Source organism: Pygoscelis adeliae, unplaced genomic scaffold (assembly GCF_000699105.1).
Source record: "Pygoscelis adeliae isolate BGI_AS28 unplaced genomic scaffold, ASM69910v1 Scaffold241, whole genome shotgun sequence".
In the NCBI taxonomy this organism is placed as follows: domain Eukaryota; kingdom Metazoa; phylum Chordata; class Aves; order Sphenisciformes; family Spheniscidae; genus Pygoscelis; species Pygoscelis adeliae.
This window is the reverse complement of record NW_008824056.1, coordinates 2,367,377-2,380,595: the sequence shown is the minus strand read 5'-3', so window position 1 is coordinate 2,380,595 and position 13,219 is coordinate 2,367,377. Positions and strand designations below refer to the sequence as shown.

At 39.6% G+C, this 13,219-nt stretch overlaps 1 protein-coding gene across 1 annotated transcript in view; it reads left to right on the top strand.

Annotated features, from left to right (window-relative positions):
- The window catches only part of LEKR1 (leucine, glutamate and lysine rich 1), a 69,396-nt gene that overhangs the window by 53,668 nt on the left and 2,509 nt on the right, over nucleotides 1-13,219 (top strand). Inside the window, exons 8-12 of the mRNA XM_009333994.1 lie at nucleotides 224-427; nucleotides 1,986-2,079; nucleotides 7,402-7,554; nucleotides 8,577-8,876; nucleotides 12,896-13,195. Of these exons, the coding sequence (XP_009332269.1) occupies nucleotides 224-427; nucleotides 1,986-2,079; nucleotides 7,402-7,554; nucleotides 8,577-8,876; nucleotides 12,896-13,195 (1,051 nt within the window). The remainder of the gene's footprint in view (nucleotides 1-223; nucleotides 428-1,985; nucleotides 2,080-7,401; nucleotides 7,555-8,576; nucleotides 8,877-12,895; nucleotides 13,196-13,219) is intronic.

The window sequence follows — 13,219 nt, the reverse complement described above, 5'->3', positions numbered from 1 at the left end:
AAATTTATTTTATTATTTTAATGCAGCTTTTATACAATAATTTTTTTCTGGTTTTAGTTTCTATTTTTGTGTTCACGTCACTAGATTTAACTTCATAAAGAATATATAGCTTTTTGTCTAATATTTTATTTTCCAGGTACACATAATTTCTCTCTATTTAGTATCTGTCTGTAAATAAGAATATAGTAACTACCGTGCTGATACTTTTTTACTTCATCTATAGACTTACAAAAGAGCTCAAGGAAAAGGAGGACTCTCTTCTAATTTGCCAACAAGTATGCAAACATTTACAGGAAGAGGTGGCTGAGAGAGAAAGGAAAGAAGAAGATCTAAAAAGACGAACCGGTCGATCAGAAAGTGAGCTGGAAACACTTAAAGCTCTTCTTAGGCAAACAGAGGAAGAGGTGGTGATGTTGAAACAAGAAAGGTAATCGGAGCTGAGTCACGGTGGGTAATCTCCTGTGACTGCACGTTCAGCCTAGATTGTCTTTTTTTGAAATCTATTAAAAATAAAACATTCCTCCTCTCCCAGATCCTCAACCTCTCTCACTGTTACCAAAAGGACAGATAGATTCTGTAAAGCACTAGAGGTAGTTTGTGCCAGCTGGGATGCGGGAGGAGAAGCGGCAGAACGAGGAGTGTGGCTATGGCACTGGGCAGATTGGGAGAGACCTACTAGTCCCAGCTGTGTGTTCTGAAGTCGCTGCCTTGCCTGTGCGCTCAGGACAGTCCTGCCCTGCCACTGCCCCCTCTCATCTCCTGCTTTTAGGGCAAAACTCTAAAAGCCTTGGCAGCCCTGAGCTCATATCCTGAAATTTTAGAATTCATTGGATGGATTTTTTAAATTATTACAGTATAGACAAAACTTGAATGAAAAAGAAAAAAAAACTATTAAAAAAAAAAAAGATAAGAAAAAAATCATTGCTTTGCAGTCCAGGGCTTCAGCTCAATCTTAATCAAAACACCCATTTATTGCAGTTGTTATAGCTGCTATTTCTTATGTGAGGCTTGTAGAGCAAAAGCCCTGGAGAGTTTAAATTCTTGTAACTTACATTATTAGCAACTTGCAAACTGTAACAATGCTATAAATATTACAATATGCCAGGTTATTGGATATGGTCTAGTATTTGGTGAAGTGTATGGGCAGCTTCCTGCCAGTAAAATTTCAGTTACTGGTAAATTAGCTTGTCTTTTATTGGCAAAATAGAAATGCTGTCCCCTACTTAAGACATGGCAATATGTTATTGGTTTGACTTGTGAACAATGGAAAATTTATTCAGAGAATTGGCTTTTGGAGAAGATAAGCATTTTTTGAGTGATGTACACCAAGAGGCATTAAGCTGTTTTCATATTTAAAGGGTTTGAATATTCCCTGTACTTTAGTACTTGCATGAAAAGATATTACATGTTAATTTAAGAATATTTCCCTTCTACTTAAACCCCAGATACATGAGTTGTTCCAGGTGGTACATTGCTAATAAGCTAAGTTACAAGAATTTAAACTCTCCAGGGCTTTTGCTTTATAAGCCTCACATAACAAACAGTAACTCTAACAATAGAAAGCACTCGGTGGTTTTAATTCAAAACCTATTACAATTTTTTAATTAATGATAGTAATATTCTGAGTTCATTAAATAAAACAATTTCTGTTTTGAATACTTTAACAGTTTTTCAGTGTTCTTCAAAATTTGACTTGAGAAAGATTAAAAATATTTGAGGTTTAAATGTGTGTGGAAGAAAGATCAACTATAGCATTTTCTTTAAAACATAAAATTCATAAAGCGTGTGATGGCATTATGCAAATGCTAAATAGAGATTACTACTGTGCCTCTGGGCTCCAGGCAGGATTGCTGGGCTTATTGCACAGAATACTAAACAAAGAGGAAAAGACGAGCCTTTGCCACAAAGGACTTAATTGCAAGAAAATGGCATACCACCAATCTGGGCAGAGCACATATTTACATATGAGTTTTTGTGTTTTCTAGGGAGTTAATGCTGATTTCTCATCAGAATAGAACAGAGCAGCTGCAGGAAACATTAAGACAGAAGATGCGGAATGAAGATAACTGGAGGGAGAAGGTAATACTGGATGTGCAATTGGCACCCTTTTGATTTTTTCTTTATTTTTTTCAGTTGTAGTCAGCTGTCACGAATGAGTACAGTAAGCCAGATACCTATCTCCTCAAGTGCAAACAAGTCAATAATATTCTTTGTACAAGAGGTTTTAATGGGCGATCTGTCTATGTGGGTTGGAACTGAATGCAGAAGGTATTTAGTATGAAGGTTTACAGACTTGGCAGACGTTCAGGTTTGATCTGGACTTCCCACGTTTCAGTGTATTTGCAAAGTGCCTGTGTTAGGAGTGCAGTCCCCTGAAAGCCCGGGTGTGAGGAGCAGGACTGAGCCCACTGAACCTCTGATCTTCCAAGCTCCGTGCTTTCCCCGTGTGCTCTGCAGGAGGGGGTACAGCAGGAAAAGCCCAGTCTCACAGGCCATTGTCCTACACAAGCTCCAAGGAGGTGAACATACAGAGCCCACCCTGTTCTGTGTGCAACATCCAAGTGGACCACACTTCTGCATGGGGGAGTGCATCAGTGCCTGGATTTGCTTCCTGACACATCTGGCAGAGAAGCATAGGAAAGCATATATTTAGTATTGAAGTAGTTTCCCGGTAAAAACAAGGTTGTGCATTGTTGACAAGATGGAGAGAACACAGAGCCTTCCTGCTTGCAGGTTAGATGAACTGAAACTGAAGATTGCTATTTGTAAAACAAATCTATAAAATAAGCAGATGAGCAAAAATGTCCTTTTCTCAGAAGGCAGGTATTTGCAAACCAAAGCAGAGCTAAACAAACAAGCTGTTGTAGCATAGTGATTCTGGAGCTATCAGGAGTTGTCAAATAGCAAAAGGCAGCAGAGCTGTTAGCCGTACAGCTGACGAGGAGGGCGAGAGGTGTATGGATACCCTGCCTGGTACTTACGGCAGCTATGAATGCAGGATACGTGTTCATGCCATCGCTGGGATGATTCTGTCACTCATGGCAATAGGCAAGTGAAGAGATAACATGACAGTTTTATCCTTTCCAAGTCCTCTGTGAACATGAAATTTGTTGTTGTTTCTATATGAACCCGCAGTTCCCACTGGTGTCAGGACAAGTCCCCACATGCATGGAGAGGAAAATGACACCCCCAAATTAGCAGTGTCATCTAGCTCAAGATCTGAAGTACTTGGAACAAGCATTGATTTTGCCCTGGGGGCGCAGGGAAGGTTGTGCAACCTGGAGTTGGGTTACTGTGCCCCTCCAAGCAGTCTCCCTGCTGAGTGGTTGAGAGGCACCTTGTTCTGCCTGACCTGGCAGGCTCTGCGTGCCCACAGGCTGAGCAGACAGCTCAGTGGGAGATGGGTATTGGCTTGGTGAGCGTGCAACTAATTACAGCATGGGAACCTCAGCGGAAGGTAGGTAGTGCTGGCTGCCAGCTGCAACGGGGGGCTAGGGGAGAGGGCGCAGTGGGTAGGTGGAGGAGCCTGGTTAGACTGGGGAATTGGGAAGGGAGATGTGGTAGCAGAAAGAAGGTATGTGGCTCGTCCATTCACTTGAGCTGGGGGTCCTCACAATAAAAAAGAGGTAAACAAGTTGCACAGTGAAAGTCCTGGAGCTAGAGTGGACCGCTGGGGTGCGAAAGGCAAGTTACCTTGCTGCTGACCTCTAGCATCACCGGTTCCTTTCAGGCAGTCGCATCTCTGCCAAATAGGCTCCTGCTAATGACTCTGCTGGTTTTTTTACTTGCCTTCCCTTCAAATCAGAGTAGTATGAAAATAAAGACTTCAGTGAAATTTACTGTGAAAACACCTCTGTATTTCATCTGAAAAGACTTGACAGTCCTACGGCTTGGCTTCTCCGTGAAATGGCCCATCCTTTGTTATTTTATTCATTCTCTTACAAAAGCCTGCAAAGCCACTTTCATATACCTTACCACCCAGGCTCTTTTGGTAATTGGACGATGGTTCCTTTCACAGTGAGGAGGAAGGGGAAGGTGGGAGGGAGAATGATACACCTTCCATACATGCATGCTCCTTTATACATGCCCATTTTTCCTTTATTTAATGGAGTGAAGGAAAAAAGAAATTAAGTAAAGGCTACAGATGAGAAGGACAGTTGAAATACAGCCAGGAGGACACCCCGAATTCAGGGGGTAACTGGCTTGGTTGGGGAACAGAGTGGGAAAGAGCTTAGGTCTAGTCCTGGTCCATGGATGTAGGGTGCAACATTATGAAAATTGCTCAGACGCAGGGCAGCACACCCAGCTGCGCACCCACCCTCAAAGCACCTCGCCACAGCCATGCCAGTGCTGTACGCATTGCACAGGCCTGTTCCGCAAGCATAAACTCCTGTTAACGTGCGTTTTCTTGTTAGAAGGGTTTCCCACCGCTAGCTGCATCTTTAACGGGTATTACTACATTCTACAAAGTTAGGTTATAACTTGTTAGTCATCTTTTAGTATGTATTTGGGTTTGGGGTCTTCTGTGGAAAAATACTTTCAGCTGATTTAAAAAAATAAAAGTGTATGCCCACTGTATGTGCTAATTGGATGGGTTTCTTAGATAATTGCACAGCTGGTTGGAATGTGGCAATGCTACAGCTCCTCATTTATACTGGGCTTTGAGCAGCCTCACTGTGTAACAGTGATCTCAGGAATTGGGACCTTTGGCTCTGCTCTGCGGGACAGATCACTTTTTTTTCTTGTAGTTTTGGGTCATGCTATGAAGTTCTGAGCTGGAGACTCTAACTGGGATTGGAGAGTCCAGCTGCCAGTCTCTTCCAGTGGGATTTGGAAACCTGTTTACCATAAACAACTGTGAGCATGTAAACTTTGGTTTAATCTGCAACTTTTTCACATTTGCACCAAAAAAATCCCCAAACTGAATATAAAATTAAAAAAAAAAATCTGTGAAGGAAAAATTGAAAATAGTGTTGAGCAATAACTCTGACTTTTCTGATTTAAGCCTTACATAATTGGTGACTAAAATTACTGTCTTTTTCTTTTTTGGTTCAGTATGTGGTAAGTGTCTGAAAGCTTTATTTAGTCTCAGGAAAATTTTTGGACTACTAGCAATTAAGATCAGTTACATTTCTTTTAAAACTTCTTAACCTCTCTGTCGCAGGATATAATTTTAGAACGAGGTCACACTGTCTGCATAATCACAATGTATTGTTCAACCTGACATTAAAAGAAGATAAAGACTGCTGCTAGTAAGAGGGAGCAATTACAGCGTTGGTATCACAGCCATTAAAATGCAGTGAACATCAAGTGCTCTAAAAACGTTCTCATCAGACAAAAGAATCAGAAATGTGACAAAGTGACAAAGTTATCTTTTTCTTGGGTCAGTGTGCCATTGCATAAGTATAAAGTGTTCCAGTTTTCTATTTAAAATACAGATAAACCTTAAATTGTTTTAATGGAACAAAAAAAAATTTCTTTTACAAAAGATTTTAAGATTGATGTAAACATTTGTTTTATGGATTTTTAAAAAATATTAATTAATGAGGGGCATGTAAGTAGTTTTAAAGCAATTAGTAGCCGTTATGCTTTCTTTGAAGATCAACTGCCATTTTATTTCCAGTTCTGGTTATCAGCTTTATCAGCTTCAAGTGTTAAATGTGAAAAATGCTTGTATAATCTTCAAAAAGAGCTCAGGTTTTTATAGTGCCCTCATTTTTTTAGTCTTTGTAATCAAGTAGCCTCCAACATATGATTGTCTTCTGTAATAATATGTAGAGTTAATAAATTTGTTTTTCTATTATAAGAATCCTAACTCCCATATCTAATAATATAGAAGATATATCTATAATAATAATAATAATAGTCTACTTTGAGGATCTTACAAATATCCAGTTTTAAGCTAAATCTTAGTGGGGGATATTTGCCTATTCCATGCCCAGAATTGGATATATTTTGATTTTAAAAATAATGAAAATATTTCCAGTTTATCTTTTCCCCAAAAAGAGTTAGGAGGATTTGTTATACTTTTGCTCATAATTAGTGTGTGAAATTAGATAATTATAATTAAGCTCATTCTGGGCTTTTCTGCTTTTAATAATTTTAAGTAATTAGGCTAGTGTTGTGCATGTTTAATATGCCTTTTATATTCTTCAGCGTGCTACAATTAAGTCCCTTAGAATTCAGCCTGCGGAAATATAATATTAGCATACTGGTTTAGGAAAAATATTTTTCAAAATACAGCCTTCGGTATTTCCTCCAGAATCCAGGCTTTTATTCTCAGGAAATGATAGCTAAATTTTCAAATTTGAATTTATAATATTAAATATGTGAGATGCCTTAAGGACTTGGATATTTTACCCAGAATTTGCAACTCTCTCACTTCCGTTTCTCCACTTTTTTTGTCCAGAGCTTGTCCCACATACATGCCACCAGCGCAGTGTTGTCTGGGCCCTAAAGCGAGCTGGAGCTGCTCCTTGCTGTCCTTGAGCCTTGGAGCCTCGCTGCTCCCTCTAACCTCGACTTGGCGATGGGGCCAGCACAGCGGCCGCGTGCCGTTGGCACCGGGCGATGCTTGGAGAGGCAGGCATCCCGCTGATGCCTTGCTGAGAGGTTCTGTGGAGGTTCCTCTATATGCTCCTTCCCCTAGATTTCTGGTGTTTACAACAGATTTAGGAGAAGGGGGACACGTGATAAAATAGATATGTGGTGCTAACGTGCACTGCACTTCTGAATTGCAAGATAGCACGCGTGGAGTATGAGTCATCTGAGTGTGGTCCCTGGGAGCAGACAGACAAACATTTTATATGTTAAGTTGCTATTCGCTGACAAGGCTGAGTGGCAGAGCATGAATAAAAAATGATTTTATAAGAAAGAGTTAACATCTTTATATTTTAATATTGAGCTTATGGCCTATTTTTAGCACGGTAGATGTCATTTGCTATGAAACATATCATTTTGCTGCATTTGAAAATAATAACGAGCTGATTTTTACCTCCAGAGCAAATGCTTCCAGCAAAAGAATCATCTGTTTTAAGAACCGGCTAAGGATTTTGTGATTTAGCGTTTTCATAGTGATTTAGAGTGAAGTTCAGCTGCCTAAATTTAGGCATCTAGCACCACTTGAGACACCATGGGGCTTGTGAGACGTCTTCCAGGGGCTGCAGGGTGTGACTCAGCCCTGATGCTTTGCGGAGCAGGAGCCGTCCATGCCGCTGTGAGCCAGCGGGAAGCGGGAGCTTTCCCTCGCCAGGCTCCAATGGTTGCAATCATTTTGTGTTTGTTCAGCGTGCAAAGTCTCAGTCTGCCAAATTTCACATCACTTCATTTATGGCAGTGTGGAATGTGAAAAATATTTTAAGATAAGTTGCTACATATCGTTAAAAAACACTTGCTCCCTAGATGGAAATTGATCTGGCTAAAGGTGAAGCACGACACAAAGAAGCAATTCTTAAAGTCAAGGAAGAAGCGAGAGTGGAACTAGACATTGAAAGACAAAAACAGCAAGAACTAATCACAAAATATCAGAGAGATCATGAAGAGCTCCAGAAGAAGGTGTGTAACACTCAAGAGAAAAGTTTTGTGGCAGCAGATAATGTAAACTTCTGAGAAATAGTATGTGAAGGAATAAAACCTTCTTTATGTGTAGTCCTGTATCTAGATGATACAATATTTTTTCCCCTGTCTTAGTACATGGCATATGTTTCGGGGTTGTGTTTTTTTTATTATTTAATGGAACAGTATAAAAAGTAACTATTCTAGTTAAAGTTAAATGGTGTGGAAGTTCTTCCTTTTCTCACATTTTCTCTACTCAGAGTTCATCTATGTCCATAGACTGTAGTTGTTAATTATTTTTAAATGGACATCATCATTTTTTTTAAAGCTTTGGACTGTTTCAGACTATGACAAGTTGTCACAAAACCATCCACACTGTTCGTTCCCTTCCCAAATTAATTCAGCACAGATGAGGTAAGGTCCAGTGGGCAGTTAACTCTTTCTTGTCTGTATTGGTGGTTGCACCACACACAGTTGGCTATTCCCAGCTACCCAGCCCTACAGTTTTTGAAGTTTTATATGGAAATTGAAAATTGTACCTATAACCTTAGTTTTCAAAAGATTTGACACATTTGTTGAGAATCTGGAAAAATCAAAGAAATTTGATGAAATTGTATTGTTATTTAAAATTCGTTACATTACACAGTGTTTTAAAGAGCTGAAAATAACAGTTTGACTTAGTTCACTTTAGAAATATTTGACTATGATTTTAAAACCCTGAAGAAATACTGGCTTGCTGTAAAGAAGTTAATTTTTCCCATTTTTACCTGTATTTCTCTGTTTCATCTTGGACATACTAATTAATCTCTTCTGAGTGAGTTTTGATCAATTTACAGCTCTCTGATATCCTTTGAGGGTATTATGTAAATTCAAAGCATTTTTTTTTGTCTCTGAGGACATGTATGTTTGCATTTGTATTTTTTTTCCTGAAGTCAACATTTGTCTGGTACTTAATTCTACATATCTATCTAAAGACATCCACTGAATGTAGACTAATGCAATTTTTGTCTAATCTAATGCAGATACCAGGATTAATATCCAGTGCCACCAATAGCTTAAGGATGGAGACAGAAATCCTTGAAAAGAAGCTACAAGATGCCCAGATCAAACTTGCAGAGAAAGATGAAGATAAGGAAAAAGAAATTCAGAGCCTTAAAAGACTAGTTACTGAACTTGAATTTCAGCTGATGATGGAAAAGAACAATAATGAATCATTCCTGGATAATATGAGGAAAGAAATTAAACACAAGTCAGATGAACTGGAAAAATTAACCCAGGAGAGGACACAGCTGATTCACAATTTGAGTCAAGTTCAAAAGGAGGTAGGAACATGACCTAGGAAACGCCTTGCTATTTTTACTTAGAGACACGTGATTTCTAAAATCATTCAAAGCATCTATATTTCAGACCCTGTTATGTACTGGTATAAAAACCATTGAAATGAAAAGATTTATAAAACAAGTCTGTCATAATTTCATAAATACAACATATCACAAAATATGAGAAATTTTAAATTCAGCAAGCACTTAAACTAGTGTTTTATTTTAAAAATATATATATTTTTCGGGTCCTGCAAGACATTTATTTCTTAGTCTCTAGCTTCACATCGTGCTACATAAACATGAGTAAACAATAAAGCATTCTTCATGTTTTTAAAGTAGAAGACATGGATATTTATCATTCTTTGAACCAGACAGCAGCAATCCTCCCAGTAATCTTACTTATTTTGGAAATCATTTGTAAGCAAAAACTTCATACTGTCAATAGGAATGGGAGTGGGCACAGTCCTGTTCTGAATGGCTTCTGGGGCAGAGATTGCATCTTTTAATGTGGGAGTATGTGTGTGCATCCTGCCATGCTAATGGGGATGTATCCCACCTCCCACCAGTAAATCCACTTTCTGTAAACACAAATGCATAAAAATTAATCAAATGTGAAGAGAAATTTGACTGATGGATATTCTTACGACAAGCCTTTGCTGAATGTTTGGAATATAATGGGAAGGGAGGAGAGAGAGTGGCACTGTTTTCACATTTCTCACAGAGCAGTAAAGTCGGGGACTGTAGATAAGATTAGACTGGAATGTCCAAAGTCATTAAGTGGCAGAAAAAAGTTCGTAAACACTGAAAATAAAACTCTTCAAAATGAACTAGGGCTTGGGTTGATGTTTATTTCTTCCTTGAAAAAGATTCAGAAACACTGTGTTAGTGAAATTAGAATGATATTGGCAGTCGTTCTGTCCTGTACCGATGGAAAAAGCTCTTGGAAAGACACACACTCTTCAAGTATTGGTCAGGACCTTCAGCAGAGTAAGGAACACACTGGTATCCTCAATTGTGAGATTCCACCAGCTCTGCTTATGTTCTTAGTTTTCCCCACTCTGAAGCAGAGTTCCTCCCCTAATATAATTATATTAGGAAATGGGGAGATAAGAGTGGTTGAAAATTGAAACTGGTTTTAAGATAAACTTTGCACCAGGATCAGATTTGCAGGTAACACTTCCCAAATAATTTCATGGACTATCAGTGACCATCTGAGTGGCAGGGAAAGTAACATCTAACTTTCTTTCATTAAGTTGTCTGCAGAGTTAGGTATTCAGAGAATAAGTTATTCTGGATATTTACCTCTCTCCCACTTCTACCTCTGCATGTAGTTATGTTCCTTCACTTGCAGTCGGCACAGAGGTTAGACAGCCTGAGCAGAACTTCTGTGTTTCCACTCTACATCTGCTACAGATGCTTTGACCAAAGTAAAATGTTAAAATCTAAAAACTTGGTCAACAAAGGACTTTTCATTTCTCTGTCATTTTTTGGTAGCCTCTTCTTGGCTAAACAGAGCTTACCACTTTCCACTTTAGCAGGAACACAGTTCTGTGCTCTGACTTTACTGACACCAGTATTTGCTCTTCAAAACATCAAAAAAGTGCTATTGAGATTATCTTTCTTACATACTTTCTTCCCTGTATACACCCACTGTCATAATCACATAGAGAATATCACTTCAAGGTGATATGTGATCTGACCCGGCATACAGCTCATACTTCTAGCATTAGAGAGGTTTATATAGAAATGTTTGTGTCCAGGCAGTGAGGTCGTGCATGACTGAGAGTGTTCTCTGTTGGACTCGATCATCACTCTCTGTGTTGGAGACTGCCTTGGTGCTTGCTTCCCTTCCATTCTCATGGACCTCCTGGTGTCAGCAACAATTGCTTGCTTAGAAGAACAAAAAAGTGGCTATTTTCTGCTTGTATTAGTGCTTTCAGTAGTTCTGACTTTTATGAATCAATTTAGTGATGTTGTCCCTTGTGTTTTATTTACTTTTTGTTTCAGCTGGAAACCAGGAAAATGAGCATCACAAGTAACTTGTACATAATATACTAACTTGGGGTCTTCTGTAATACAGAAACAGTTTCAGTTGTCTGATCAAGGCCCAGTACCAGTTACTTTCCATTTAGGTATCAGTAATCACAGTGCAAAGTTTGTGAAAACCACTAGACTGAAAATCATTTATCCCTATTATTTGGCAAATAATAATCAATAAAGAATGCTGTCACAACAAATCAGTGCACAATTATTTAAACTGCAGAGGAGGATAACTTATTGAACATCTTATCATAATGAAGTGGCGCAGTAATACTCAACCTCCGTACGTTGCTTTTTCCTTTCCAAGAGCAGCATTCCCAGTTTCCCCCTAGTTGGAGGATGGGCAGGAGATCAGAAGTAACTTCTGATAACTTACCTCATGTTTTCCACTGTCTCCTGAGGGAATGAAGGGTGTGTAAATGCTGACGTATGTCCTTTGGGTGACTTTCAGAGAAACCAACATATGGGGAAGTATTGAAGGATTTGTGTGCATCAGTACCCTCCAGCCACCCCTGCCTTAAGCCTGGGAGCTGAATAGGCACTGACGATCACGTGCCATCTGAGTGGCAGGGAAAGTAACATCTAACTTTCTTTCATTAAGTTGTCTGCAGAGTTAGGTATTCAGAGAATAAGTTATTCTGGATATTTACCTCTCTCCCACTTCTACCTCTGCATGTAGTTATGTTCCTTCACTTGCAGTCGGCACAGAGGTTAGACAGCCTGAGCAGAACTTCTGTTTCCACTCTACATCTGCTACAGATGCTTTGACCAAAGTAAAATGTTAAAATCTAAAAACTTGGTCAACAAAGGACTTTTCATTTCTCTGTCATTTTTTGGTAGCCTCTTCTTGGCTAAACAGAGCTTACCACTTTCCACTTTAGCAGGAACACAGTTCTGTGCTCTGACTTTACTGACACCAGTATTTGCTCTTCAAAACATCAAAAAAGTGCTATTGAGATTATCTTTCTTACATACTTTCTTCCCTGTATATACACCCACTGTCATAATCACATAGAGAATATCACTTCAAGGTGATATGTGATCTGACCCGGCATACAGCTCATACTTCTAGCATTAGAGAGGTTTATATAGAAATGTTTGTGTCCAGGCAGTGAGGTCGTGCATGACTGAGAGTGTTCTCTGTTGGACTCGATCATCACTCTCTGTGTTGGAGACTGCCTTGGTGCTTGCTTCCCTTCCATTCTCATGGACCTCCTGGTGTCAGCAACAATTGCTTGCTTAGAAGAACAAAAAAGTGGCTATTTTCTGCTTGTATTAGTGCTTTCAGTAGTTCTGACTTTTATGAATCAATTTAGTGATGTTGTCCCTTGTGTTTTATTTACTTTTTGTTTCAGCTGGAAACCAGGAAAATGAGCATCACAAGTAACTTGTACATAATATACTAACTTGGGGTCTTCTGTAATACAGAAACAGTTTCAGTTGTCTGATCAAGGCCCAGTACCAGTTACTTTCCATTTAGGTATCAGTAATCACAGTGCAAAGTTTGTGAAAACCACTAGACTGAAAATCATTTATCCCTATTATTTGGCAAATAATAATCAATAAAGAATGCTGTCACAACAAATCAGTGCACAATTATTTAAACTGCAGAGGAGGATAACTTATTGAACATCTTATCATAATGAAGTGGCGCAGTAATACTCAACCTCCGTACGTTGCTTTTTCCTTTCCAAGAGCAGCATTCCCAGTTTCCCCCTAGTTGGAGGATGGGCAGGAGATCAGAAGTAACTTCTGATAACTTACCTCATGTTTTCCACTGTCTCCTGAGGGAATGAAGGGTGTGTAAATGCTGACGTATGTCCTTTGGGTGACTTTCAGAGAAACCAACATATGGGGAAGTATTGAAGGATTTGTGTGCATCAGTACCCTCCAGCCACCCCTGCCTTAAGCCTGGGAGCTGAATAGGCAGGTTTTGACTAATGGCATTTTGTAAAGCCAGTGTTTGTTTCTGTTTGCAGAACACTCTTCTCCAGGAGACGGTGCGCAGAGAGTGTGAGGAACGCTATGAGCTGACTGCAGCTTTGACTCAAGCCAGGGAACAAGTACTGGAACTAAAAAAGCTCAGTGGAAACTTCCCGTTATCGCCGTGTTCCCTGACTCAGGGCAGCCTAACCTCCTCTGCTGCCCTGCTCGCTGATTACGGACAGAAAAGCCGCACGAGCCCCAGCGCTGGGAAGGAAATCAATCTCTCTGGACAGTTTGGTATTTCAAGAGCTGCTAAGGCACCCACCTCCAGCAAGCGTAACAGCAGCGGCAGTGTGGGCTTGCCGGCTCTCAACCCA